This window comes from Hemitrygon akajei, chromosome 8 (genome assembly GCF_048418815.1).
Source record: "Hemitrygon akajei chromosome 8, sHemAka1.3, whole genome shotgun sequence".
Classification (NCBI taxonomy): Eukaryota; Metazoa; Chordata; class Chondrichthyes; order Myliobatiformes; family Dasyatidae; genus Hemitrygon; species Hemitrygon akajei.
Genome location: NC_133131.1, coordinates 69,218,967 through 69,245,307, shown reverse-complemented (window position 1 = coordinate 69,245,307; position 26,341 = coordinate 69,218,967). Strand labels below are relative to the sequence as shown.

Here is a 26,341-nt window from a genome sequence, read left to right as displayed (position 1 = left end):
GCCGACTCTTTGAGCTCAGAGCTTGGAAAAAGCGAAGCAACAGACTTTTAACATCGTAAATCAGTGAGTTGTTTGTTATGTCCCCCCTCTCACTGTGAAACGGAGACACCTCTTTCCCCCTTATTAGGGAGAGAGAGAGCCTGTGGTATGTCGAATTACCGAGTGAACGAGTAGTCTTTGGGGTTCTGCAAGTCCGTGTCTTTGTTGGTGCTTTGCTGCACGATTGAGTGCTCGGTGGAGGGTGCCGATGCTTTTTTGCTTGAGTTTGGTCAAACAGAGTCAGGAATGTCGAGAAGACTCACTGAGTCAGTGAGTGCATTTATAGCGGTTCATTCCGCAGCTGCTCACTCACTGGTGTCAGCAATTTCAAAGTTCAAAGTAAATTTATTATCAAGGTACATATATGTCACCATATACAACCCTGATATTCTGGACATACTCAATACATCTGTAAAATAATAACCATAGCAGAATTAAGGAAAGACTGCCCAACTTGAGCATTCAACTGGCGTGCAGATGACTACAAACTGTGTGAATACAAATAAAAGAGGAAATAATAATAATAATAAGTAAGTAAGGAATGCATATCGAGAACATGAGATGAAGAGTTTTTGAAAGTGAGCCCAAAGGTTGTGGGAACATTTCAGCAATGAGGCAAGTGAAGTTTTGTAAAGTTGCCCCCTTTGGTTCAAGAGCTGATGGTTGAAAGGGACGTGGGGGTTTGTGATGGTCCCTCTATGCTTTGATGGTAAAAGTGAGCATGGAAGGTGTTGAGCCCATCTGGAAGCGAAGCCCCGCTGTTGACTTTGTCGCTTGATTTAACTCTGTAAGAGGGGATGGTGTTCAAACCCTGCCACGACTGCCGAGCATCCTTTGTCGAGTCAAGTTCTGTGATCCTCTCTCATTTTGACCGAAGAAGAGCTCACCTTACGATGAGTTCTCAAGAACGCAACGTTGTAACCCCGAGACTGCCTATAAAACATGGTGAAAAGTGCAGCTGTATTAAGGCAAGTATTCATTAAAGTTCTTGTCTGCCTATGCCACTTTCAGTGATGATGAGATGGGCACTGTTCCCTTCAACAGGAAGCCATTGCTGGAAGACCAAATCTGGAAGGTCCTTTCCCACGAGTGAGGGTGAAGACGTCAGATAGTGGGATGTGGAGGAGGGGTTCCATTGGTGTGTTGGGAGAGGGGTCCTGCTTGGTCAAACAAAATACTTTGAGCCATTGAGTCACAGAGGAGTACAGCACAAAAACTGACCCTTTGGCCCATCTAGTCCATGCTAAAACCATTTAAACTGCCAACCATAGCCCCCCATAATCCTGCTATCCATGTACCTATTCAAACTTTGCTTAAATACTGAAATCGAGCTCACATACACTACTTGTGTTGGCAGCTCATTCCACACTATCACAGCTCTCTGAGTGAAGAGGTTTCCCCTCATGTTCCCTTAAACTCTTCACCTTTCACCCTTAACCCATGACCTCTGGTTGTACTTCCACCCAACCTCAGTGGAAAAATCCTCTTTACATTTACCTGATTTATACCCCTCATAATTTTATATACCTCTGTCAAATTTCCTCTCAGTCTTCTATGTTCTAAGGTACAGCACCTATAAAAAGTATTAGACCGTAAGACCATAAGCTATAGGAGCAGAAGTAGGCTATTCAGCCCATTGAGTCTGCTCCACCATTCAATCATGGGCTGATCCAATTCTTCCAGTCATTCCCACTACCCTGCCTTCTCCCCATACCCTTTGATGCCCTGGCTGATCAAGAACCTATCTATCTCTGCCTTAAATACACCCAATGACTTGGCCTCCACAGCTGCTCGTGGCAACAAATTCCACAGATTTACCACCCTCTGACTAAAGTAATTTCTCATCTCAGTTCTAAAATCCTGAAGTCATGCCCTCTTGTCCTAGAATCCCCTACCATGAGAAATAACTTTGCCATATCTAATCTGTTCAGGCCTTTTAACATTCGGAATGTTTCTATGAGATTCCTGAACTCCAAGGAATACAGCCCAGGAGCTGCCAGACGTTCCTCATACGGTAACCCTTTCATCCCTGGAATCATTCTCGTGAATCTTCTCTGAACCCTCTCCATTCACCCCCCTTGGAATTTTTCATGTTTTATTGTTTTATAATATTGAATCACAATGGATTTAATTTGGTGTTTGTGGCATTGATCAACAGAAAAAAAGACTCTTTTGTGTCATAGTGATCTCTACGAAGTGATCTAAATTAATTACAAATATAAAACACCAAATAATTGATTGCATAAGTATTCAACTTCCCCCCTTTGATATGACACACCAAAACATCACTGCTGCAGCCAATTGGTTTTCAAAGTCACTTAATTAGTTAAATGGAGATCACCTTCACTGCAGCAGGCCCTGGAAGGCTTGTGAAGGTGGAGGGTAAATGCAGTAAAATACAGGGAAATTCTGGAGGAAAACCTGATGCAGTCTGCAAGAGAACTGTGACTTGGGAGAAAATTTGTTTTCCAGCAAGACAATGACCCCAAGCATAATGCCAAAGCTACACAGGAATGGCTTAAGAACAACAAAGTTCATGTCCTGGAGTGGCCAAGTCAAAGTCCAGACCTCAATCCAATTGACAATTTGATTGGATTGTGGTTGGACTTGAAAAGGGCTGTTCACTCACAATCCCCATGCAATCTGACAGAGCTTGAGCAGCTTTGTAAAGAAGAATGGTGAGAATCTGTAGTGTCCAGATGTGTAAAGCTGATAGAGACCTATCCACACAGACTCAAGTCTGTAATTGCTACCAAAGGTACATTTACAAATACTGACTCAAAGGGGGTGAATACTTATGCTATTAATTATTTTGTGTTTTATATTTGTAATTAGTTTAGATCACTGTAGAAATCTGATTTCATTTAGTCACAAAAGAGTCTTTTTCTGTTGATCAGTGTCAAAAGAAACCAAATTAAATGGACTGTGATTCAATGCTGTAAAACAATAAAACATGAAAACTTCCGGGGGGGGGGGGTGAACAATTTTAATGGGTATTTTATGTAGTAAGTTTCAGTAGTTTGAGCGTCAGGGAACAGAGCATTACTGCACACTCAACAGATCACCTCTTCCTACAACAAAGCTGAATGTAGCAACGAAGAAAGTAGAACACAGCTTTTATTTGTACAAGTTCTCTAATCCTCATTTTAGCAAGTTTAAGTTTGCCTGGAGGTACTTGCTTGGCCGGAACACACTGTACTGAGGGAGATTGCCAGGGAGTCTGGAATAAAGCTCCTAAACAGAACATTCTGTACATTCTGACTTAAATCACCCACTCCTGTGGAGTAAGCAAAATAATATCCATCAAAGAAACAACAGAAGTCCTGTATTAGCTTCCATTGTTTATACTGTTTAATCTTAATTTAAAAACAAATTATCAGTCATTCCACTGGCTCAGGCCTATTGCGAGCCTTGTGTTTCACAAGGGAATCTCTTTCAGCAGGACTTCGGTTATGTAATCATGCAACTGGACACGGACGAGGATGATTGGTGCTAGGGAGGAATTTGTTAATGGCATACCACGTTCACCCATTCTCACACCGAGACTTTCTCAGCTTTCAGGCAACACAAACATGATCTCCCTGTAAAACAAAGTGTCATGAGTCATATCGCTTGGCTGCTCCTTGTTCTCCTCCCACTCACCCAGTTGTAAGAGCTAGTCAAGATCTCGGCGGGAAATTGAATCGCAAACCAAACAGGCACCACCTCACACTGAGAATTAAACTGTTTTGCTGGGGAGGAGGTCGATGAGTGTTGAGGAGGAGGGGGCAGGGAGAAGGGAAGGTGAGAGTCGGCTCAGGTAAGACGATGATAGCAGGAAACCTCTTCCATTGTGACATCACAAATTGGCCTTGAATTCAACAGACAACATGGAGCAGTACATCACAGTAACAGGCCCTTCAGCCCGCAATATCGGTGCTGGCTGAGATTAAATTAACTCGCTTGTTCAACACATAGAAACCTAGAAAACCTACAGCACAATGCAGGCCCTTCGGCCCACAAAGCTGTGCTGTACATGTCCTTACCTTAGAAATTACCTAGGGTTACCCATAGCCCTCTATTTTTCTAAGCTCCATGTACCTGTCGAGGAGTCTCTTAAAAGACCCTATCGTATCCTCCTCCACTACTGTCGCCAGCAGCCCATTCCACACACTCACCACTCTCTGCGTAAAAAAAACTTACCCCTGACATCTCCTCTGTACCTACTCCCCAGTGTCTTAGACCTGTGCCCTCTCATGTTAGCCATTTCAGCCCTGGGAAAAAGCCTCTGACTATCCATATGATCAATGCCTCTCATCATCTTATACATCTCTATCAGCTCACATCTCATCCTCCATCACTCCAAGGAGAAAAGGCCGAGTTCACTCAAGCTATTGTCATAAGGCATGCTCCCCAATCTAGACAACATCCTTGTAAATCTCCTCTGCACCCTTTCTATGGTTTCCACTTCCTCCCTGTAGTGAGGTGACCAGAACTGAGCACAGTACTCCGAGAAGGGTCTGACCAGAGTCCTATATAGCTGCAACATTACCTCTCGGCTCTTAAACTCAATCCCATGGTTGATGAAGGCCAATACACCGTATGCCTTCTTAACCACAGAGTCAACCTGTGCAGCAGCTGAGAGTGTCCTATGGACTCGGTCCCCAACATGCCTCTGATCCTCCACACTGCCAAGAGTCTTACCATTAATACTATATTCTGCCATCATTTTTGACCTACTAAAATGCACCACCTCTCACTTATCTGGGTTGAACTCCATCCGCCACTTCTCAGCCCAGTTTTGCATCCTATCAATGTCCTGCTGTAACCTCAGACAGCCCTCCACACTGTCCACAACACCTCTAACCTTTATGTCAACGACATGTGCTCAAAATCCCTCCATTTACTGCATATCCAAGTGTGCATCTAAAGGCCAAATCATGTTGCACATGCAGCATACAAGGAACAAAGTACAGCCACCTGTTACTACACCAAAACCAGCTACTACAGTGATGGTAGAGGCGGGAACGAGAGAGCTGTCAATGTCCCAGGGAGGAATCTGGGCACGTTGGTGGGCACCAAGGTCTACACAAGGGATGTTCTTCACATAACGGGCTATGGTGATATGCCAGAAGTCCTGCTAGGAGCTCCTGGCACAAGGTTCCCACGGAGGTACCTGTAAGGAATAATACCAGGTGAGTTTAGTCTATAGATATCTGGTGTTTGACACCAATTCTCCACTGACAATCTTTACTGTTCTTGTTGAGGCCCTCTGTTGGGTTGAGCATGGATGTTGCATCCCAACTGTCTATATGACTCGCGCGCCAGGGCAGTGTGATGTGGAGAGCAAGCTGTTGCCCAAACAGCAGGCTCCCCCTCTCCACGCAGGTGATGAATCCAAAGGACTGGCAGAGACCGATAACGTTTGGCACTGGCGGTGTCTCTGGAGTCGCCAGTCAGCGTTGAACTCAATATAGGACTGCCTTATGGGACTCCAGCTCCGGGGTTTTCCTCAGGGTTTAATCCCAAAGCTTCCCCATGAGCAGGAATAGCCGCAAGGCAGCGGAGATTAGTGTTTTCCTTCTCCTAGATGAGCTGCCAATCACAGATGATGAACCCCATCTGCTCTTGAAGAGCATGTAAGTGAAGCCATCCTTTCTTGTGTATGGACCATTGGCAAGGTATATAACAGCAAGCAACAAGCTCCATAGATCATCATCCATACTCTGGAATTATTTTGAAGTTCAGGTGCTGAGAGTGAAGCTGGCCTTTACGTCAGACTTTATGTGAGCTGGATACAACTTCACGGACTGCAATCATTACCTGCAGATTCAATGCTCCTTGGAGAGGTCTGGTTATGAGCATGAGTGTTTGGGTGTTCTATGCCTCCTCTGAAATAGTCCCCCAATGACTGTGATGCCCTCAATATCTGTAGTCCTAATATGATAGGTATGTGTCACCTGGATATGGCCCAAGTGCAGAGGGAGAGACACTGAAGCATGTCGATGGTTCACAGACTTTAATACAAACAGTGTCAAAGGGAAAGAAAACAACAAACGCTGGGCCAGACAGGGCCGTTAACTAAAACTCAGATGGAAAACGAAGCCGACACTGCAACTGAAAAGAACAACTAAGAGTAAAACAAATACCGCTCATCTTCAGATTCAGTTGACTTGACAGTCCAGTTTCTCAGGCAAGGCAGAAAGCAAACAGACAGCGAAGCGTTGCTGTGTCCAAGTCTCTATAAATACTATGATGGAATGAATGGAGTTAAATACCGTCACAATGAAATAATAATTCACTGACACATGCATATTTATGACTGAATTGCCGTATCTACTGCCGAATCCATGGTTGTGACAGTATGTGTAGGTAAATTCCTATTAGAAGTCTGTTTTAAGTGCGGAAAGTTGTTGAAAGATGAAGGAGGCCCGTGATGAATTGTCCCATGATTAGGCTAGGATTAAATCTGAGGATTGTGATAAATAAATAAAAGAATAGACAGATAAATAGATATTAATAGAATTTCACCAAGGATTAAAAGACCTGGAAGTGAGCACACCTTTACCCCTTTAGTTCCTTTTGCAACTGTGCAGCACTGCTTTTTGTGGCAAGGGATTGCTAGGCCAAGGCTTCAAGAAAAAAACCTGTGGTCTAATTGATGGTGGACACACTCGAGGGGCTGAATGACACACAGTATTCATACGCCTGTGTGCACTGGTAAAGTAATTCATATGCCTGTGTGCACTGGTAAAATAATTCATACGCTAGCATGCACTGGTAAAATAATTCATACACCTGTGTGCACTGGTAAAGTAATTCATACGCTAGTGTGCACTGGTAAAATAATTCATACGCCCGTGTGCACTGGTAAAATAATTCATACACCAGTGTGCACTGGTAAAATAATTCATACGCTAGTGTGCACTGGTAAAGTAATTCATACGCTAGTGTGCACTGGTAAAATAATTCATACGCCTGTGTGCACTGGTAAAATACTTCATACGCCAGTGTGCACTGGTAAAATAATTCATACGCCAGTGTGCACTGGTAAAATAATTCATACGCTAGTGTGCACTGGTAAAATAATTCATACGCCAGTGTGCACTGGTAAAATAATTCATACGCTAGTGTGCACTGGTAAAATAATTCATATGCCTGTGTGCACTGGTAAAATACTTCATACGCTAGTGTGCACTGGTAAAATAATTCATACGCCTGTGTGCACTGGTAAAATAATTCATACGCCAGTGTGCACTGGTAAAATAATTCATACGCCAGTGTGCACTGGTAAAATAATTCATACGCTAGTGTGCACTGGTAAAATACTTCATATGCCTGTGTGCACTGGTAAAATAATTCATACGCTAGCGTGCACTGGTAAAATAATTCATACGCCTGTATGCACTGGTAAAATAATTCATACGCCAGTGTGCACTGGTAAAATACTTCATATGCATGTGTGCACTGGTGAAGTAATTCATACGCCAGTGTGCACTGGTAAAATAATTCATAGGCCTGTGTGCACTGGTAAAATAATTCATACGCCAGTGTGCACTGGTAAAATACTTCATATGCCTGTGTGCACTGGTGAAGTAATTCATACGCCAGTGTGCACTGGTAAAATAATTCATACGCCTGTATGCACTGGTAAAATAATTCATATGCCAGTGTGCACTGGTAAAATACTTCATATGCCTGTGTGCACTGGTGAAGTAATTCATACGCCAGTGTGCACTGGTAAAATAATTCATAGGCCTGTGTGCACCGGTAAAATAATTCATACGCCAGTGTGCACTGGTAAAATACTTCATATGCCTGTGTGCACTGGTGAAGGAATTCATACGCCAGTGTGCACTGGTAAAATAATTCATACGCCAGTGTGCACTGGTAAAATACTTCATATGCCTGTGTGCACTGGTGAAGTAATTCATATGCCAGTGTGCACTGGTAAAATAATTCACAGGCCTGTGTGCACTGGTAAAATAATTCATACGCCAGTGTGCACTGGTAAAATAATTCATATGCCTGTGTGCACTGGTGAAGTAATTCATACGCCAGTGTGCACTGGTAAAATAATTCATAGGCCTGTGTGCACTGGTAAAATAATTCATACGCCAGTGTGCACTGGTAAAATACTTCATATGCCTGTGTGCACTGGTGAAGTAATTCATACGCCAGTGTGCACTGGTAAAATAATTCATAGGCCTGTGTGCACTGGTAAAATAATTCATACGCCAGTGTGCACTGGTAAAATACTTCATATGCCTGTGTGCACTGGTGAAGTAATTCATACGCCAGTGTGCACTGGTAAAATAATTCATAGGCCTGTGTGCACTGGTAAAATAATTCATACGCCAGTGTGCACTGGTAAAATACTTCATATGCCTGTGTGCACTGGTGAAGTAATTCATACGCCAGTGTGCACTGGTAAAATAATTCATAGGCCTGTGTGCACTGGTAAAATAATTCATACGACAGTGTGCACTGGTAAAATACTTCATATGCCTGTGTGCACTGGTGAAGTAATTCATACGCCAGTGTGCACTGGTAAAATAATTCATACGCCTGTATGCACTGGTAAAATAATTCATATGCCAGTGTGCACTGGTAAAATACTTCATATGCCTGTGTGCACTGGTGAAGTAATTCATACGCCAGTGTGCACTTGTAAAATACTTCATATGCTAGTGTGCACTGGTAAAATAATTCATACGCTAGTGTGCACTGGTAAAATAATTCATACGCCTGTGTGCACTGGTAAAATACTTCATACGCTAGTGTGCACTGGTAAAATAATTCATACGCTAGTGTGCACTGGTAAAATAATTCTCAATAGCTCAGTCACGTACCATCAGAAACTGTTTTTCTTGTCTATTGAACAGGGTTATAGTCGAAGTCAACGAGCACGGAAACAGGCCAGGCAGCCCAACACATCCATGCTGACCAGCGGGCACCCATCGGTACTAACTCCATCTCCTGGCTTGTGGGCTGTGCTATTTTACTGAGTGACTCTGCTTCCATCACTCCCTCTGGCGGTCTGTTGCAGGTACTTTTTGCTCTCCCACGCCCTCTAAATCTTTAACAGTGTACTCTGAATCCACGTTCTCTAGTCTTATTCCCATCGGATAAGGGGAACTTTTTCCTCTAGCTGTGTCCCTCATAACTTATGTATCACAGCTATGCCCACTCTCAACTTCCTCCATTCTGGAGAAAACAGACCTAGCATCCCCATTTCTCCTCAGATTCTTTCTCAGGCAATATCATGGTGAATCTCCTCTGTACCTTCTCCAGCACTGTCACATCCTTCCTCACAGGGTGACTAGAATTGCATGCAGTACCCCAATGTTTTATAAAGATGGAGCACAACCTCCCTGCTCCTGACTCAATGCTCTAACTAACGATGGCCAATATCTCACAGGCCTTCTTAGCCACATTATCTCCTTGCACTTCTACCTTCAAAGATCTTTGGACCTGCACACTGAGGTCTCTGTGCACTTCATAAACTTCCTGCAACCCTACCTTTTAAATATCATGCTCTACGTCCCAGCTGCATTAGTGCACCCAAAACGAATCTCAGGATTAAACTTCCTCACTCATTTCTCCGCCTATGTAATCAACCCATCGATATCACCCTGGAGTCTAAGGCTGCCCTCTACACTGTCAACAACTCCACCAATCTTCATGTCATCTGTGAGCTTGCACGTCTCCTGCACCCACATCCGAATAATTTACATAGAACCTTCAAAGGCCCCAGCATCCTCCTCTTCTGTTCCTCTGATAGTACAACTGTATTATCTTCCCATTACTACTGTCAGAGAGGAGGTACATGAGCCTGAAGGCACACAATTCAGAAATCACTTAGACCATAAGATATAGGAGCAGAATTAGGCCATTCAGCCCATTGAGTTTGCTCCCCCATTCCATCATGACTGATCCAGGATCCCACTCAACCCCATACACCTGCCTTCTCGCCATATCCTTTGATGCCCTGACTGATCAGGAAACGATCAACTTCCACCTTAAATATACCCATGGACTTGGCCTCCACCGCAGTCTGTGGCAGAGCATTCCACAGATTCACTACTCTCTGGCTGAAAAAATTCCTCCTTACCTCTGTCCTAAAGGGTTGCCCCTTAATTTTGAGGCTGCGCCCTCTAGTTCTGGATACCCCCACCACAGGAAACATACTTTCCAGATCCACTGTATCTAGTCCTTTCGACAGTCTGTAGGTTTCAATGAGATCCCCCGACATTCTTCTAAACCCCAGTGAGTACAGGCCCAAAGGTGCCAAACGCTCTTCATATGTTAACCCCTTAATTCCTGGAATTATCCTTGTGAACCTCCCCTGGACTCTCTCCAATGACAACACATCCTTTCTAAGATATGGAGCCCAAAACTGTTGACAATATTCCAAATGTGTCCTGACTAGTGTCTTATAAAGTCTCAGCATTATCTCCTTGCTTTTATATTCTATTCTCCTTGAAATAAATGTCAACTTTACATTTGCCTTCTTTACCACAGACTCAACCTGTAACTTAACCTTCTTCCAGTCTTGCACGAGGTCCCTCTGCACCTCTGATGTTTGAACCTTCTCCCCATTTAGATAATAGTCTGCACTATTGTTCCTTTTATCAAAATGCACCATCATACATTTCCCAACACTGTACTCCATCTGCCACTTTTTGGTCCATTCTTCCAAATTTGTCTAAGTCCTACTGCAATCCCATTGCTTCCTCAGCACTGTCTACCCCTCCACCTATCTTCGTATCATCTGCAAACTTTGCCACAAAGCCATCAATTCCATTATCTAAATCACTGACAAACAATCTGAAAAGTAGTGATCCCAGTACTGACCCCTGAAGAACACCATTAGACACTGGCAGCCAACCAGAAAAGGGCCCCTTTATTCCTACTTGCTGCCTCCTGCCTGTCAGCCATTCCTCTATCCATGCCAGTATCTTTCCTGTAACACCACAGGATTTTATCTTGCTAAGCAGCCTCATGTGTGGCACCTTATCAAATGCCTTCTGAAAATCCAAATAAATGACATCTACTGCCTTTCCTTCATCCACCCAGCTTGTTACTTCCTCAAAGAACTCGAACAGATCTATCAGGCAAGATTTCCCTTTGCAGAAACCATGCTGACTTTGACTTATTTTATCATTAGTTTCCACATACCCCGAAACCTCATCCTTAATAATTGACTCCAACACTTTCCCAACCACTGAGGTTAGGCTAACTAGCCTGTAATTTCCTTTCTTCTGCCACCCTCCCTTCTTAAAGATTAGAGAGACATTTGCAATCTTCCAGTCTTCCAGGACCATGCCAGAATCAAGTGATTCCTCAAAGAATATGTCCAATGTATCCATTATCTATTTAGCAGCCTCTCTCAGGACTCTGGGATGTAGTCCCTCTGGCCCAGGTGATTTGTCCACCTTAAGACCTTTGAGTTTGTCGAGCATTTTTCGCTTTGTATTAGCAATGGCACTCACCCCTGCTCCCTGACACTCACAGGCCTCTGGCACACTGCTAGTGTCCTCCACAGTGAAGACAGACACAAAGTACCCATTAAGCTCATCTGCCATTTCTTTGTCCCCCATTACTACCTCACCAGCATCATTTTCCAGTGGTCCAATATCAACTCACACCTTCCTCTTACTCTTTATATAACTGAGAAAACTTTTGGTATCCTGCTTTATATTATTGGCTAGTTTGCTCTCATATTTCATCTTTTCCCTTCTTAGAGCTGTATTTTTGTTGCCTTTTATTGAATTTTAAAAGCTTCCCAATCATCCAGCTTCCCACTCACTTTTGCTACCTTATATGCCCTTTCCTTGGCTTTTATGCAGTCCTTAACTTCCCTTGTCAGCCACGGTGGGGTACCCCTGCCATTTGAGAACTTCTTCCTCTGTGGGATATATCTATCCTGCACCTTGTGAGCCATCCCCAGAAACTTCAACCATCTCTGCTCTGCCGTCATCCCTGCCAGTACCCTCCTCCAATCCACCTGGGCAAGCTCCCCTCTCATGCCTCTGGAATTCCCTTCAGTCCACTGCTATACTGATACACGTGAGTTATGCTTCTCCCTCTCAAATTCCAGCGTGAATTCAATCACGTTGCGATCACTGTGATTTACAGTTTTTATTATTTTGTTTTCCTTCTGCATAACAACAAATTCCATGAAATGCCAGTGAGAGTAAACCTGACTCTGATCTGGCACACAGGGGCCACCTGTGGTCCCACTGGTTGATTTTCCGGATTATTGGATGTTAAACCACACGTTTCAGGTTTTCCATGGTATTATAATAAATTCTCCGATGGGGCGGAGCTTGGTATGATGGCGCCTAATGGCAACTCCTTTGCTTGCATCTTCGGGAACAGCTTTATTTCCATCCTTGATCTCTCTTTTTTCTCCTTTCAGGGCTCTTTTGAAGACCCTGACCTGGAGTTACACTCTGACTTTGGTTCCTTGTGGAAATGGGACCCGCTTTCAGGGCCTCACGACCGGCGGCTTTTCGATATGCCAAGGATGTGGCCTGGATGACTACGGCGCCTTCAGGGTGCCGGATTTTGGTGGCTCTGGAGGTGGTTGGATTCAAGGCTGGTGGTGCTGTCACTGACTGATGGGCCGTGGGAAATGGAAGATTGTAAGCAGTGAGCTGGCTGTGTGCCCAGAGACCCGAGACCTTTAGGCACAGAGCTCGGAAAAAGTCAAGCAACAGACTTTTAATACCATAAATCAACGAGTTGTTTGTCATGTCTCCCCTGTCACTGTGAAAATGAAGACGCTTCTTTTTCCCTTATGAGGGAGAGAGAGAGAGAGAGAGAGAGAGCCTGTGGTATGTCGAATTACCGAGTGAACGAGTAGTCTTTGGGGTTCTGCAAGTCCGTGTCTTTGTTGATGCTTTGCTGCACGATTGAGTGCTCGGTGGGCAGGGGTGCCGATGATTTTTGCTGTGGCAGGGGTGGAGTTGTTTCTTTGCTACTATTTATGCGAAGGTGGGGGAGTTGTGGGGGGAGCTTTGGGGTTCTAACATTTAACGGCCATTCATCCTTTGGGGCACTCCTCTGTTTTCGTGGATGTTTGGGAAGAAGAGTTTTAGGATGTATTTATCTGACATTAAACGTACCTTTGAAACCTACTGAAAGTTTAAATGCAGAGCTAGAATTCAGTCCTTATGAACAGTGAAGAAAGGCTGACTATTCGTCTTGCATTCCTCCTAAACCCACCAACCACCTCAGAGCCCTGTCTTATCACTTGCCTTCTACCCTTTCCGCCCTGCACCTCCCCTTTCCACTTCCGGTGGCGACGCAGGGCTCCCTCTGCTCCCAGTTTGCTGCTCCACATCCCAGCATCAGCTGCCCCTTCTGCCCCACCTCCATTTACTGATCTGAACCTTGACCTTTGTGAAGTGTGAGTCGTGTAATGTGAAGTGTACTCAGGATTGGAAAGGACAAACTTTCCCGCTCAGCACGGTGTTGCAGAATCTACCTTCCACCGTAGCTCCTTCATTGGGGCAGGAATAACCCTGCCCTTTCTTCTTAATCCTACGGATGATGCCTCTGTCTTCACAATCTGTTAAATCTTCTCCCTTGAAATCCAACAGTTCAATCTGGATTTAAAGAAATCTCTGTTAAAGATGAAACACACCAGTATTTGGCAGCTGGTCAGCAGCTGTGAACATTCTGATAACTGGCTTCAAAGTTTACTCGCTCGTTCATTATGTGTCGTGTTGTATGACATAAGTGATCATGGTTATTCTACAGCAGTCATTTACCATTCCCCTTTTCTGGATGGTGCCTTTACAAGACGGGTGACCCCAGCCATTATCAATACTGATCAGCCGAGTGTCAGTGGTTGCATTACCAGGACTTCTGATATGCACCAGCTACCATCCACTATCTGCCCCCACAGAATCATGTGACCATGATGGGGGGGGGGATAGCCAGGTGCTACACCATACCCAACGGTGACCTGCAGGTAAGCGGAGGCAAGGAGGAGCAGCTTACATCTGCTTTGGCAGAGACGTAAATCCAAACTGTCACCCTTCCTCTACGGTCTATTGACCCAATCTTCCATTCACCTTCATGTAATACTCTCACCCTGAATCCCCAAGAAAAGTCCGATCCACACTGACCACTCACACCCAATCCACACTGACCGTTCACACCCAATCCACACTGATCATTCACACCCAATCCACACTGACCGTTCACACCCAATCCACAATGACCATTCACACCCAATCCACACTGACCATTCACACCCAATCCACACTGACCACTCACACCCAATACACACTGACCGTTCACCCCCAATCCACAATGACCATTCACACCCAATCCACACTGACCATTCACACCCAATCCACAATGACCATTCACACCCAATCCACACTGACCATTCACACCCAATCCACAATGACCATTCACACCCAATCCACACTCACCACTCACACCCAATACACACTGACCGTTCACCCCCAATCCACACTGACCATTCACACCCAATCCACACTGACCATTCACACCCAATCCACACTGACCACTCACACCCAATCCACACTGACCACTCACACCCAATACACACTGACCGTTCACACCCAATCCACACTGACCACTCACACCCAATCCACACTGACTGTTCACACCCAATCCACACTGACCATTCACACCCAATCCACACTGACCACTCACACCCAATACACACTGACCGTTCACCCCCAATCCACAATGACCATTCACACCCAATCCACACTGACCACTCACACCCAATCCACACTGACCGTTCACACCCAATCCACAATGACCATTCACACCCAATCCACACTGACCATTCACACCCAATCCACACTGACCACTCACACCCAATACACACTGACCACTCACACCCAATACACACTGACCGTTCACCCCCAATCCACAATGACCATTCACACCCAATCCACACTCACCACTCACACCCAATACACACTGACCGTTCACCCCCAATCCACACTGACCATTCACACCCAATCCACAATGACCATTCACACCCAATCCACACTGACCATTCACACCCAATCCACACTCACCATTCACACCCAATCCACACTCACCACTCACACCCAATCCATACTGACCATTCACACACAATCCACACTGACCACTCACACCCAATCCACACTGACCATTCACACCCAATCCACTAACCATTCACGCCCAATCCACACTCACCACTCACGCCCAATCCACACTGACCATTCACGCCCAATCCACACTCACCACTCACACCCAATCCACTGACCATTCATGCCCAATCCACACTGACCATTCACGCCCAATCCACACTGACCATTCACACCCAATCCGTACTCACCACTCACACCCAATCCACACTCACCACTCACGCCCAATCCACACTGACCATTCAAACCCAATCCACACTGACCATTCAAACCCAATCCACACTGACCATTCACACCCAATCCATACTCACCACTCACACACAATCCACACTGACCACTCACACTCAATACATACTGACCACTCACACACAATCCACACTGACCATTCACACCCAATCCACACTGACCATTCACACCCAATCCACACTCACCACTCACACACAATCCACACTGACCACTCACACTCAATACATACTGACCATTCACACCCAATCCATACTCACCACTCACACCCAATCCACACTCACCACTCACGCCCAATCCACACTGACCATTCAAACCCAATCCACACTGACCATTCACACCCAATCCATACTCACCACTCACACCCAATCCACACTCACCACTCACACCCAATCCACACTCACCACTCACACACAATCCACACTGACCTTTCACACCCAATCCATACTCACCACTCACACCCAATCCACACTCACCACTCACACCCAATCCACACTGACCATTCACACCCAATCCACACTCACCACTCACGCCCAATCCATACTCACCACTCACACCCAATCCACATTGACCATTCACACCCAATCCACACTCACCACTCACGCCCAATCCACACTGACCATTCACACCCAATCCATACTCACCACTGACACCCAATCCACACTCACCACTCACACCCAATCCACACTGACCATTCAAACCCAATCCACACTGACCATTCACACCCAATCCACACTCACCACTCACACCCAATCCACAATGACCATTCACACCCAATCCACACTGACCACTCACACCCAATCCACACTGACCATTCACACACAATCCACACTGGCCATTCACCCCAATCCACACTCACCACTCACGCCCAATCCACACTGACCGTTCACACCCAATCCACACTGACCTTTCACACCCAATCCACATTGACCATTCACACCAATCCACACTGACCATTCACACTCAATACATACTGACCATTCACACCCATTTACACCAGTCCTACCCTCGGCCACTTCATTCTACCCAGATTCCCACCTTATCTGCTCTTTAGACACTGCCAAGGACTCCCATGTTATGCAAAATAATTTACAGGTGTGAATTAACCAACCAAATTGCACCTTCTTGCAATGTGGGAGGAAACCAGAACATCCCATGCAACCTACAGGAGAGCATGAAAACTCCACACGGTCAGTCCTGGGGGATGTAAAGGGGGTGAGGGGTGGGGCTGCACATGGAAATGGGGTGGTCAGGGCACTGGAGCCTTGGGTCAGCAGCTCTTTAATTGACATCACTATGACCCCAGGGGCTTGGCTGTTCTTTGATATCTGTGCCATTCTCCAGCGGTATCCCCGTAGCCCTGAGTTGCCTGTCACTACCCCTGGAGGTGACTTGGCCCTGATCCAATAGAATGCAGTGACTCAAGTCACCTGCCCCAACAGCTATTGGCCTCTCCCATGAAACACATCTATAATACTCCCACTGGCCAAAAACTTGCTTCACAGATTCCCGCTTCTGACTTAAATATTGGCACAAGACGTGGAAACTGGTCTAGAAGAAGGGTCCCAAAATATTGACTGTCCATCTCTCTCCACGGACCTCTTTTTGTCTTTGCATTGTGTGTCAACAGTCCCAGTTTTTTTTTCATTACATGTATGCCAACAAATTCAGTAGCTCAAGATCCTTTCATCAAAACCCATGAGTCTGTTTTAATCAGTAGGAGTACAGGACTATGAAAAGAAAAACACCAGATGCTGGAATTCCAAAATAGACAGACACTTGGCAGGTTAGGTGGCAAGAAGCAGTTAACTTATTCAGTCATGGAGAAGTACATCACAGAAACAGGCCCTTTGGCCCATTTAGTCCATGCCTAAACCATTTAAACTGCCTACTCTCATCAACCATAGCCCCGCATTGCCCTATTATCCATGCACATGTCCAGAATTCTCTTCACGTTATTGGAATGTGAGCTGGTGGGACAAGGCTGAGCTTCTTCTCAGTTTGATGGAGAGATAGAGGAATCCGAATCAGACTGGCATAGGCCATTAACTTTGTTGTTATGTGGCAGCAGTGAATTGTGATACATAATAATAAAACCTGTAACTTATGCTCAGAAGTATATATATATTTTTAAAGTTAAATTAAATAAGCAGTGCAATAAGTGAAAAAAAAGACTAATGAGGTTCAACGTCCATTCAGATTTTGGATGGCAGAGGGAAAGAAGCTATTCCTGAATCATTGAGAGGGTGTCTTCAGGCTCCTGTAAATTCTCTCTGATGGTAGCAATGAGAAAAGGGCATGTCCTGGGTGATGGGGTTCCTTAGTGATGGATGCCGCCTTTCTGAGGCATCACTCCTTGAAGATGAGCAGGATGCTGGGGAGGCTAGAGAGCAAGATGGAGCTGACTGAGTCTACAACCTTCTGCAGCTTATTTCATCCTGTGCAGTAGCTCCCCCCACCCTCCATACCAGATGGTGATGAAGCCTGTTAGAATGCCCTCCACTGTAAAAGTCTGTGAGTGTCTTCGGTGATGTACCAAATCTCCTTAAACTCTCAATCAAATATAGCTGCTATTTTGCCTTCTTTGTAGCTGCATTGGTTTGTTGGGCCTAGATTAGATCGTCAGAGACGCTGACACCCAAGAACTTGAAACTGCTCACCCTTTCCACTGCTGATCCCTTTATGAGGACTGGTATCTGTTCCATCATCTTACCCTTTCTGAAATTTTTATATAAATTTTATGTAAAATGAAATTGCAACAGTAGTTTTTAAAACCTGAAATTTTAACAGTTTCTCTTTTCACAGATGCTGCCTGAGCTGCTGATTTTTTCCCAGGACCATCTGCTTTTATTTAATCCAAAGATGGCTTTGCATCAGTAGATTGAGCACAGAGTTCTCAGTGTAAACATTGTCTCCTGTTTCACCCAGTGGGGCATTTTAGTACTGATTCGGTAGAGATGGAGCTTTCTAAGATGATTCATGCAGGAAAGAAGCGGGTGGGTGGAAAGTGGCCCCTGGAGGAGTTGAGGAGAAGTAGAAAAATACCAAAGGTACAACACAGCAGCATATCTCATGACCACTGCCAGCTCACCAGGGTCTGCTGTAAGCATGACACATGCCTGAAGCCTGATGTTCACCAATCTTGTTTCCAAAAGGAGTGCATCAAAGTAGAAGGCTAATTCTTCTGATTATTTTTTCTCTGATAATTTCAGGGACGGAATGTTTTCTGTGACGGTTTGCTGGTGTTGAGTTAAATGTCAGATGTCAAAGCAGTTCCTGCAGACAATGCCCCTTGTGAGGCCCGTGCCAAATTCCCAAAAGCTCATGCAACAGTCTCCAAGCTGAAAGGCACAGTCTCTAAAAAGGAGGCTGACCAAACCAAAAAGACTTAAATATTGGCACAAGACGTGGAAAAAGTCAGACTTTCAAAGAAACTGTTGACTTTGGTCCCAGATGTTAAGATAGAAATCTACAGCTAATGGGTGTAACAGTATACATTAGTGGTTTGTGTGATCTAAGGAAAAGGCAGAAACAGAATAAAATGAATCTGATGTATGTTCATGTGAAGGGCAGGATTCCTCAATAAATTACCTCTAAGTGCACTGCAGAAACTTTTGATCCCGTCTAGTTAGCAGATAGAGTAAGATTTTTCTCCAGCTTATCAGAGTCTCCAGTTCAATGTTAAATAAACACAAGAACACAAGAAATAGGAGGAGGAGTAGGCCATCTGGCCCATCGAGCCTCCTCCACCACTCAATAAGATCATGGCTGATCTGCCCATGGACTCTTCTCCACCTACCTGCCTTTTCCCCATAACTCCTAATTCCCCTGCTATGCAGAAAATTCCACAGATTCATTGTTCTCTGGGAAAAGCAATTTTTCCTTATCTCTCTCATGAACCTATTCCTCTGAATTGTCAGGCTATCTCTCCTGGTTCTACTCTTCCTTACCAGTGCAGACAACTTTCCTGCCTCCAAATCATCAATCCTTTTCATAATTTTCTGTTTCTATAAGATCTCCTCTCATTCTTCTGAATTCCAATGAGTATAGTCCCAGGCAATTCCACCTCTCCTCAAAGACCAACCCCTCACCTCCACCTTGCAAACACACTTATGTATTGGCCATCAGATCATACCCCTTGTACTGATTTATGTCATGAATTCACTGACCTTGTTCTGAGCACTACCGGAATTCAGATAAATTACACTCTTACACCTTTACACTCGTTATCATTGTAGAATTTAGTAATTTGGTGTACTTTCTGTTTGAACTTGCTGTTTGGACTCTGCGCTGACTTTTTTCTAACTTTTGCTTTTGGTTCTGCATTACCCCTCTGTCTGGATTCCCATGCTTTGGCATATTCCTCTTCCCAACAGCACTAGCAAACAATCCCCCACTGACATCGATCCCAGTCCTGCCCAGCTGTTTGTTTGTTATGTGCCATCTTGTATGACATGGGCAATCATGGTCTTTTCCATGATCATGCTTGTTCTTCTGGGCAGTGTCTTTACAAGATGGTGACCTCAGCCATAATCAATACTCTTCAGAGAATGCCTGCCTGGCATCAGTGGTTTCATAACCAGGACTTATGATCTGCACTGGCTGCTCATACGACCATCCACCACCTGCTCCCATGGCTTCACGTGACTCTGATCAGAGGGATAGCAGGTGCTATACCTTGCCCCAGGGTGATCTGCAGGCTAGTAGATGGAAAGAGCACCTTATTGTCTTTGGTAGAGACATATCTCCATCCTGCCACCCCAGGTGTAGACTGTTCAATTTGTTCTGGACCCACCCACCCTAGGACCAATTCCAATTCCCCTAAGAATCTGAACCTTCCCTACTGTACCAGTGATCAAGCACACCTTTGTCCTATTTTGCTTTTCCTGACTCGCACATGGCGCAGAAAGCAATACTGAGATTATTATTTTCGAGGTGCTACTTTTAAATTTATCTCCGAGTTGCCTAAATTTGGTTACTTGCTGCTGCATTTTTCCCTACATTGTTGGTGCTTACAATGACACCCACAACTGGTGGTTCACTCCCTCTCCCACAATGTGCTGCAGCCGCTCTGACACCAGGGAGGCAACACACCCAGCCGTGAGTCCTGCTCGCGGCCACAGTAGCTCCTGTCTATTCCCCTTACCAGGAAATCCCTTATCGCTCTTCCCTTGCCCTCTTGTGAAACTGGGAAAAAAACTTCAGGTACTGTAAAAAAGAAACAAAAACAGTGCAGGCAGCACTTGTGGAGAGAGGAGCGGCGTCAGTATTTCAGGTACAACGTTTTCTGCTTACATTCAGCCATTTCCTCATGACTCGGCTGCTTTGCTCTTTGTCTCCAGCACGTCCCTGTTAACATCCCATTTCTCCCTTATTCTTCCCCTTCATCCTTTTCCTTTCCTCCTTCTTGCTGCCTTCCTCCTGTCTTTCTTTCTCTTATTCATTTTGTTTGTTTATGCTTTCAACAATAGTTAGCTGCACGTACACAATACTTTTAACAACGTAAAATAGCAGTAACTTGGTTGAGGCAGATTGGCACAGACTAGTCTAGCCTTGGACAATCGTGTGCGAGGTTTACCTAACCAACACAAAGTGGGTTTAGGGCTGAGATCCAGTTGGTATTTCTAAAATTTGACTAGAGAAGTCAAGTTGAGGGCACTGCCTCAGAATAGAGGGGCATCCATTTAGAATAGAGATGAGGAGGAATTTCTTCAGATAGAGAGATACTTTATTGATCCCAAAGAAAATTACAGTGTCACAGTAGCATTACAAGCACACAGATATACAAATATTAGAAGAGAAGTAGGAAAAAATAAAAAAAAGTTACCTCAAGTAGTCTAACAGAAGGGGGTTGTCACTTCCCCAGCTATAGGATGACTCATTATAGAGCCATAAGACAATGGATCAGAAGTCGACCATTCGGCCCATTGAGTCTGCTCCGCCATTTCATCATCAGCTGATCCAATCTCCCCTTTAGTCCCATTCCCCCGCCTTCTCACCATAACCTTTGATGCCCTGACTACTCAGATCCCCATCAACCTCTGCCTTAAATACACCCAATGACCCGGCCTCCACTGCCGCCCATGGCAACAAATTCCACAGATTCACCACCCTCTGGCTAAAAAAAATGTTTTTGCATCTCTGTTCTGAATGGGCGCCCTGCAATCCTCAAGTCATGTCTTCTCGTACTAGAGTCCCCCACCATGGGAAACAACGTTGCCACATCCACTCTGTCCATGCCTTTCAACATTCGAAATGTTTCTATGAGGTCCCCCTCATTCTTCTAAACTCCAAGGAGTACAGTCCAAGAGCGGTCAAACGGTCCTCATATGTTAACCCTCTCATTCCCGGAATCATTCTAGTGAATCTTCTCTGAACCCTCTCCAATGTCAGCAGATCCTTTCTTAAATAAGGAGCCCAAAACTACAGACAATACTCCAAGTGAGGTCTTACCAGTGCCTTATAGAGCCTCAACATCACATCCCTGGTCCTATACTCTATTCCTCTAGAAATGAATGCCAACATTGCATTCACCTTCTTCACCACCGACTCAACCTGGAGGTTAACCTTAAGGGTATCCTGCACGAGGACTCCCAAGTCCCGTTGCATCTCAGAGCTTTGAATTCTCTCCCCAGTTAAATAATAGTCTGCCCGTCTAATGGCCAAGGGTAGAAATGACCTCACATAGTGCTCTTTGGAGCAGCCAAGTTGTCCTCGTCTATTCGGCGTACAACAGAGTCGGAGCTAGCCAGAGAGTGGAATCATTGCCACAGGTGGCTATGGAGGCAAGGTCATTGTATGTATTTAAGGAGGAGGTTGATAGATTCTTGATTAGTCAGGGCATGAAAGGTTATGGGGAGAAGGAACGAGAATGGGGTTAAGAAGGAAAAGGATCAGCCATGATAAAATGGTAGAGCAGACCCAATGGGCTGAATGGCCTAATTATGCACCTATGTCTTATAGTCTGATGGTCTAAGTCAACAGGACTGGAGGCTGTTTGATACTTTGGGTATCTTGGGTGATATCTGAGATTCGCTTTTGACATGTCCCAGATATCACCCTAGCCAACACTAAACAAGAACATAAAGTCCAAGGGAGAGTGGAAGATCTGATCCTATATTAACTTAGACGCAAGACATAAATAATAATCAATAAGTACTTTAAGTGTGTGTGGGATGTTCACAATGAATTCTAGTGCTAGGTGTTCAGGATATTCGTTTGTCAATGACATAATTCTGTGTGCTATATTTAGAAAAACGAAATGGCTGTGTACTTGTTACTGAGGAAGAAATTGGCTGCCTCTAACAAGGTTGTAATGCACTGGTGAATAGGCGGGACAATGTCAAACACAGCTAGGACACACATGATAAATGGAAAATTACTGGGAAGTATTGAGAAACAGAGGTCTTAGAATGCATGTTTATAAATCGCAGAAAGTTACACGGGAGGTAAATGGGTAGGTGATAACTGGGATAAATGCACTATACTGAACAAGTAAGGTGGGTTGTTCAGTGATGTAACAGCTAGAACCCTGCCTCACAGTTCCAACAATGTAAACCATAAGACCATAAGATATTGGAGCAAAATTAGGCTGATCCATTTTCCCTCTCAGCCCTGATTTCCTGCCTTCTCCCCGTATCCCTTCCTGCCCTGACTGATCAAGAAAGTATCACTCTTCCTTAAATATACCCATTGACTTGGCCTCAACAGCCACCAGTGACAATGAGTTCCACTGATTCATCACTCTCTGGCTAAAGAAATTCCTCCTCATCTCTGTTCTAAATGGACATCCCTCTATGCTGAGTCCTTCTGTTCAGTGTCAGTGGAATGGGCTGCCGGCGATGGTGCTGGAGGTGAACACGATAGGGTCTTTTAAAAGACTCCTGGACAGGTGCATGGAGCTTAGAAAAATAGAGAGCTATCGGTAACCCTGGGTAATTTTTAAGGTAAGGACATATTCGGCACAGCTTTGTGGGCTGAAGGGCCTGTATTGTGCTGTTTGTTTTCTATGTTCTATTCCTCTGGCCTTAGACTCCTCTATGACAGGAAACACTCTGCATATCCAGTCTATCAAAGTCTATCAACATTCGACAGGTTTCAATGAGGTCACCCCTCATTCGTCTGCGAGTACAAGCCCAGACCATCAAATGCTCTTCATATGACAAGTCCTTCAATCCCAGAATCATTTTCGTCAGCCCTGATCTCTGATGATGTCTGTGTGGAGCCCACACACTCCCTCTGGGATGGCATTGCTTTCCCCTCAGGTTCTGGTTGATTTCCGGAGCGAAGGCAGTTTTACTACTCGGGGTAAAAGAGAGGCAAGACTGCACGGGCACGTGACGTCAGCCAGCAGAGTGTGAAAGGATTAAAAAGAAGACTGCCATATCCAGCGGGCCCCATTCGGAGCGGGCAGCAGAGTGACAGAGCTTTGGCTCAACGGGCTTAGATGGTAATGGGACGAGGTGAGGTAGGTCTACCAGTTGCGGAAAGGAAGTAATGTGTGTGAGGCCTGTGTTCTGTGCTCATTGTCAGATGTGGGAGGTCCTGGAGGCTCCCAGCCTCCCAGACGTCCACATTTGCACCAGGTGTATTGAGCTGCAGCTCTTGAGGGACGGAGTTAGGGAACTGGAGATGCAGCTGGATGACCTTCGTCTGGTCAGGGAGGGTGAGGAGGTGACAGAGAGGAGTGGTCACACCGGGGCCTCGGGTGACAGACAAGTGGGTCACAGACGGGGGGCGGGGGGGGGGAGGGGAAGAGTCAGGTACTAGAGAGTACCCCACTGGCTGTACCTCTTGACAATAAGTACTCCTGTTTGAGTACTGTTCGGGGGGGGGACGGCCTACCTTGGGGAAGCAACAGTGGCCGTGCCTCTGGCACAGAGTCCAGCCCTGTGGCTCAGAAGGGGAGGGAAAGGAAGAGGATGGTATTAGTGATAGGGGACTCTATAGTCAGGGGGTCAGACAGGCAATTCTGTGGACACAGGAAAGAAACTCGGATGGTAGTTTGCCTCACAGGTGCCAGGGTCTGGGATGTTTCACATTGCGTCCAAGATATCCTGCGGTGGCAGGGAGAACAGCCAGAGGTCCAATGACATTGGTACCAATGACATAGGTAGGAAAATGGAAGAGGTCCTGAAAACAGACTACAGGGAGTTAGGAAGGAAGTTGAGAAACAGGACCACAAAGGTAGTAATCTCGGGATTACTGCCTGGGCCATGTGACAGTGAGAATAGGAATAGAATGAGGTGGAGGATAAATGAGTGGCTGAGGGATCGGAGCAGGGGGCAGGGATTCAGATTTCTGGATCTTTGGGACCTCTTTTGGGACAGATGTGACCTGTACAAAAAGGATGGATTGCACTTGAATCCCAGGGGGACCAATATCCTGGTGGGGAGGTTTGCTAAGGCTACTGTGGAGGGTTTAAACTAGAATTGTTGGGGGGTGGGAACCGAATGGAAGAGACGGAGGAAGAGGCAGTTGGTTCACAAATAGAGAAAGCTTGGAGACAGTGTGTGAGGGAGGATAGGCAGGTGATAGAGAAGGGATGCGCTCAGACCGATGGTTTGAGATGTGTATATTTTAATGCAAGGAGTGTTGTGCACAAAGCGGATGAGCTTAGAGCGTGGATCAGTACTTGGAGCTATGATGTTGTGGCCATTACAGAGACCTGGATGGCTCAGGGACAGGAATGGTTACTTCAAGTGCTGGGTTTTAGATGTTTCAGAAAGGACAGGGAGGGAGGCAAAAGAGGTGGGGGTGTGGCACTGTTGTTCAGATATAATGTCACGGCTGCAGAAAAGGTGGACGCCATGGAGGGATTGTCTACAGAGTCTCTGTGGGTGGTGGTTAGGAACGGGAAGGGGTCAATAACTTTACTGGGTGTTTTATTTTGAATAGGCTGCCCAATAGTTACAGGGATATCGAGGAGCAGATAGGGAAACAGATCCTGGAAAGGTGTAATAATAATAACAGAGTTGCCGTGATGGAAGATTTTAATTTCCCAAATATCAATTGGCATCTCCGTAGAGTAAGGGGTTTAGATGGGGTAGAGTTTGTTAGGTATGTTCAGGAAGGTGTCTTGACACAGTATGTAGATAAACCTACAAGAGAGGCTGTACTTGATTTAGAATTGGGAAATGAACCTGGTCAGGCGTCAGATCTCTCAGTGGGAGAACATTTTGGAGATAGTGATCGTAATTCTGTCTCCTTTACAATACCATTGGAGAGAGATAGGAACAGACAAGTTAGAAAAGTGTTTGATTAGAGTAATGGGAATTATGAGGCTAACAGGCAGGAAATTGGAGTTTAAATTGGAAACAAATGTTCTCAGGGAAAAATGGAAGAAATGTGGCAAATGTTGCAAGGGTGTGGCTGGGGACAAACCCAGGTGCAGGACACAGGCGCTGAGGCAGAGTCATCAGGCATTAGCACCACTGCGAATGAAGAGCCGGCATCCAGGAGAGTCTTTATACGGAGACAAGGTTCACATAGAGAATCCGGGAGATGATGCAGAACTTAGACCAGTCCTAAATAACCATGAAACGAGGTTACGCACACCAGAGTTGACCAACAAACTGGCAATTCCTTGTTGTGATTCCAGGGTTTTTATCCTGCATTTACTGATGGGAAGCAGGTGTGTGTAATTAGCTGAATTGGGAACGATTGGAAATCAGGCAAGGGGATTTAAGGCTCAATTAAAGAGGTAATGGGGAATTGCCAGACAGGACCATGTCAGTACCCCCCCCCCCCATCAACAGGAGCCTCTAGGCGATCCTGCAGGCTTGTCCAGATCCTCCCGATGGAAATCTTGGATGAGGGAGGGGTCCAGGAAAGCTCTTCTGGGCTGTACCCTTCCCAGTTGACTAGGTATTGGAGGCCCCTGCCCTAACGGCGCACATCTAGTAGCTGCC

The 26,341-nt window shown here is 45.4% G+C and overlaps 1 protein-coding gene across 1 annotated transcript in view; it reads right to left on the bottom strand.

Moving 5' to 3' along the window:
• Window positions 1–26,341, bottom strand: part of LOC140731960 (peptidyl-prolyl cis-trans isomerase FKBP5-like) — a 266,947-nt gene that overhangs the window by 56,975 nt on the left and 183,631 nt on the right. The window contains exon 4 of the mRNA XM_073053970.1: window positions 13,514–13,634. Coding sequence (XP_072910071.1) covers window positions 13,514–13,634 — 121 coding nt within the window. The remainder of the gene's footprint in view (window positions 1–13,513; window positions 13,635–26,341) is intronic.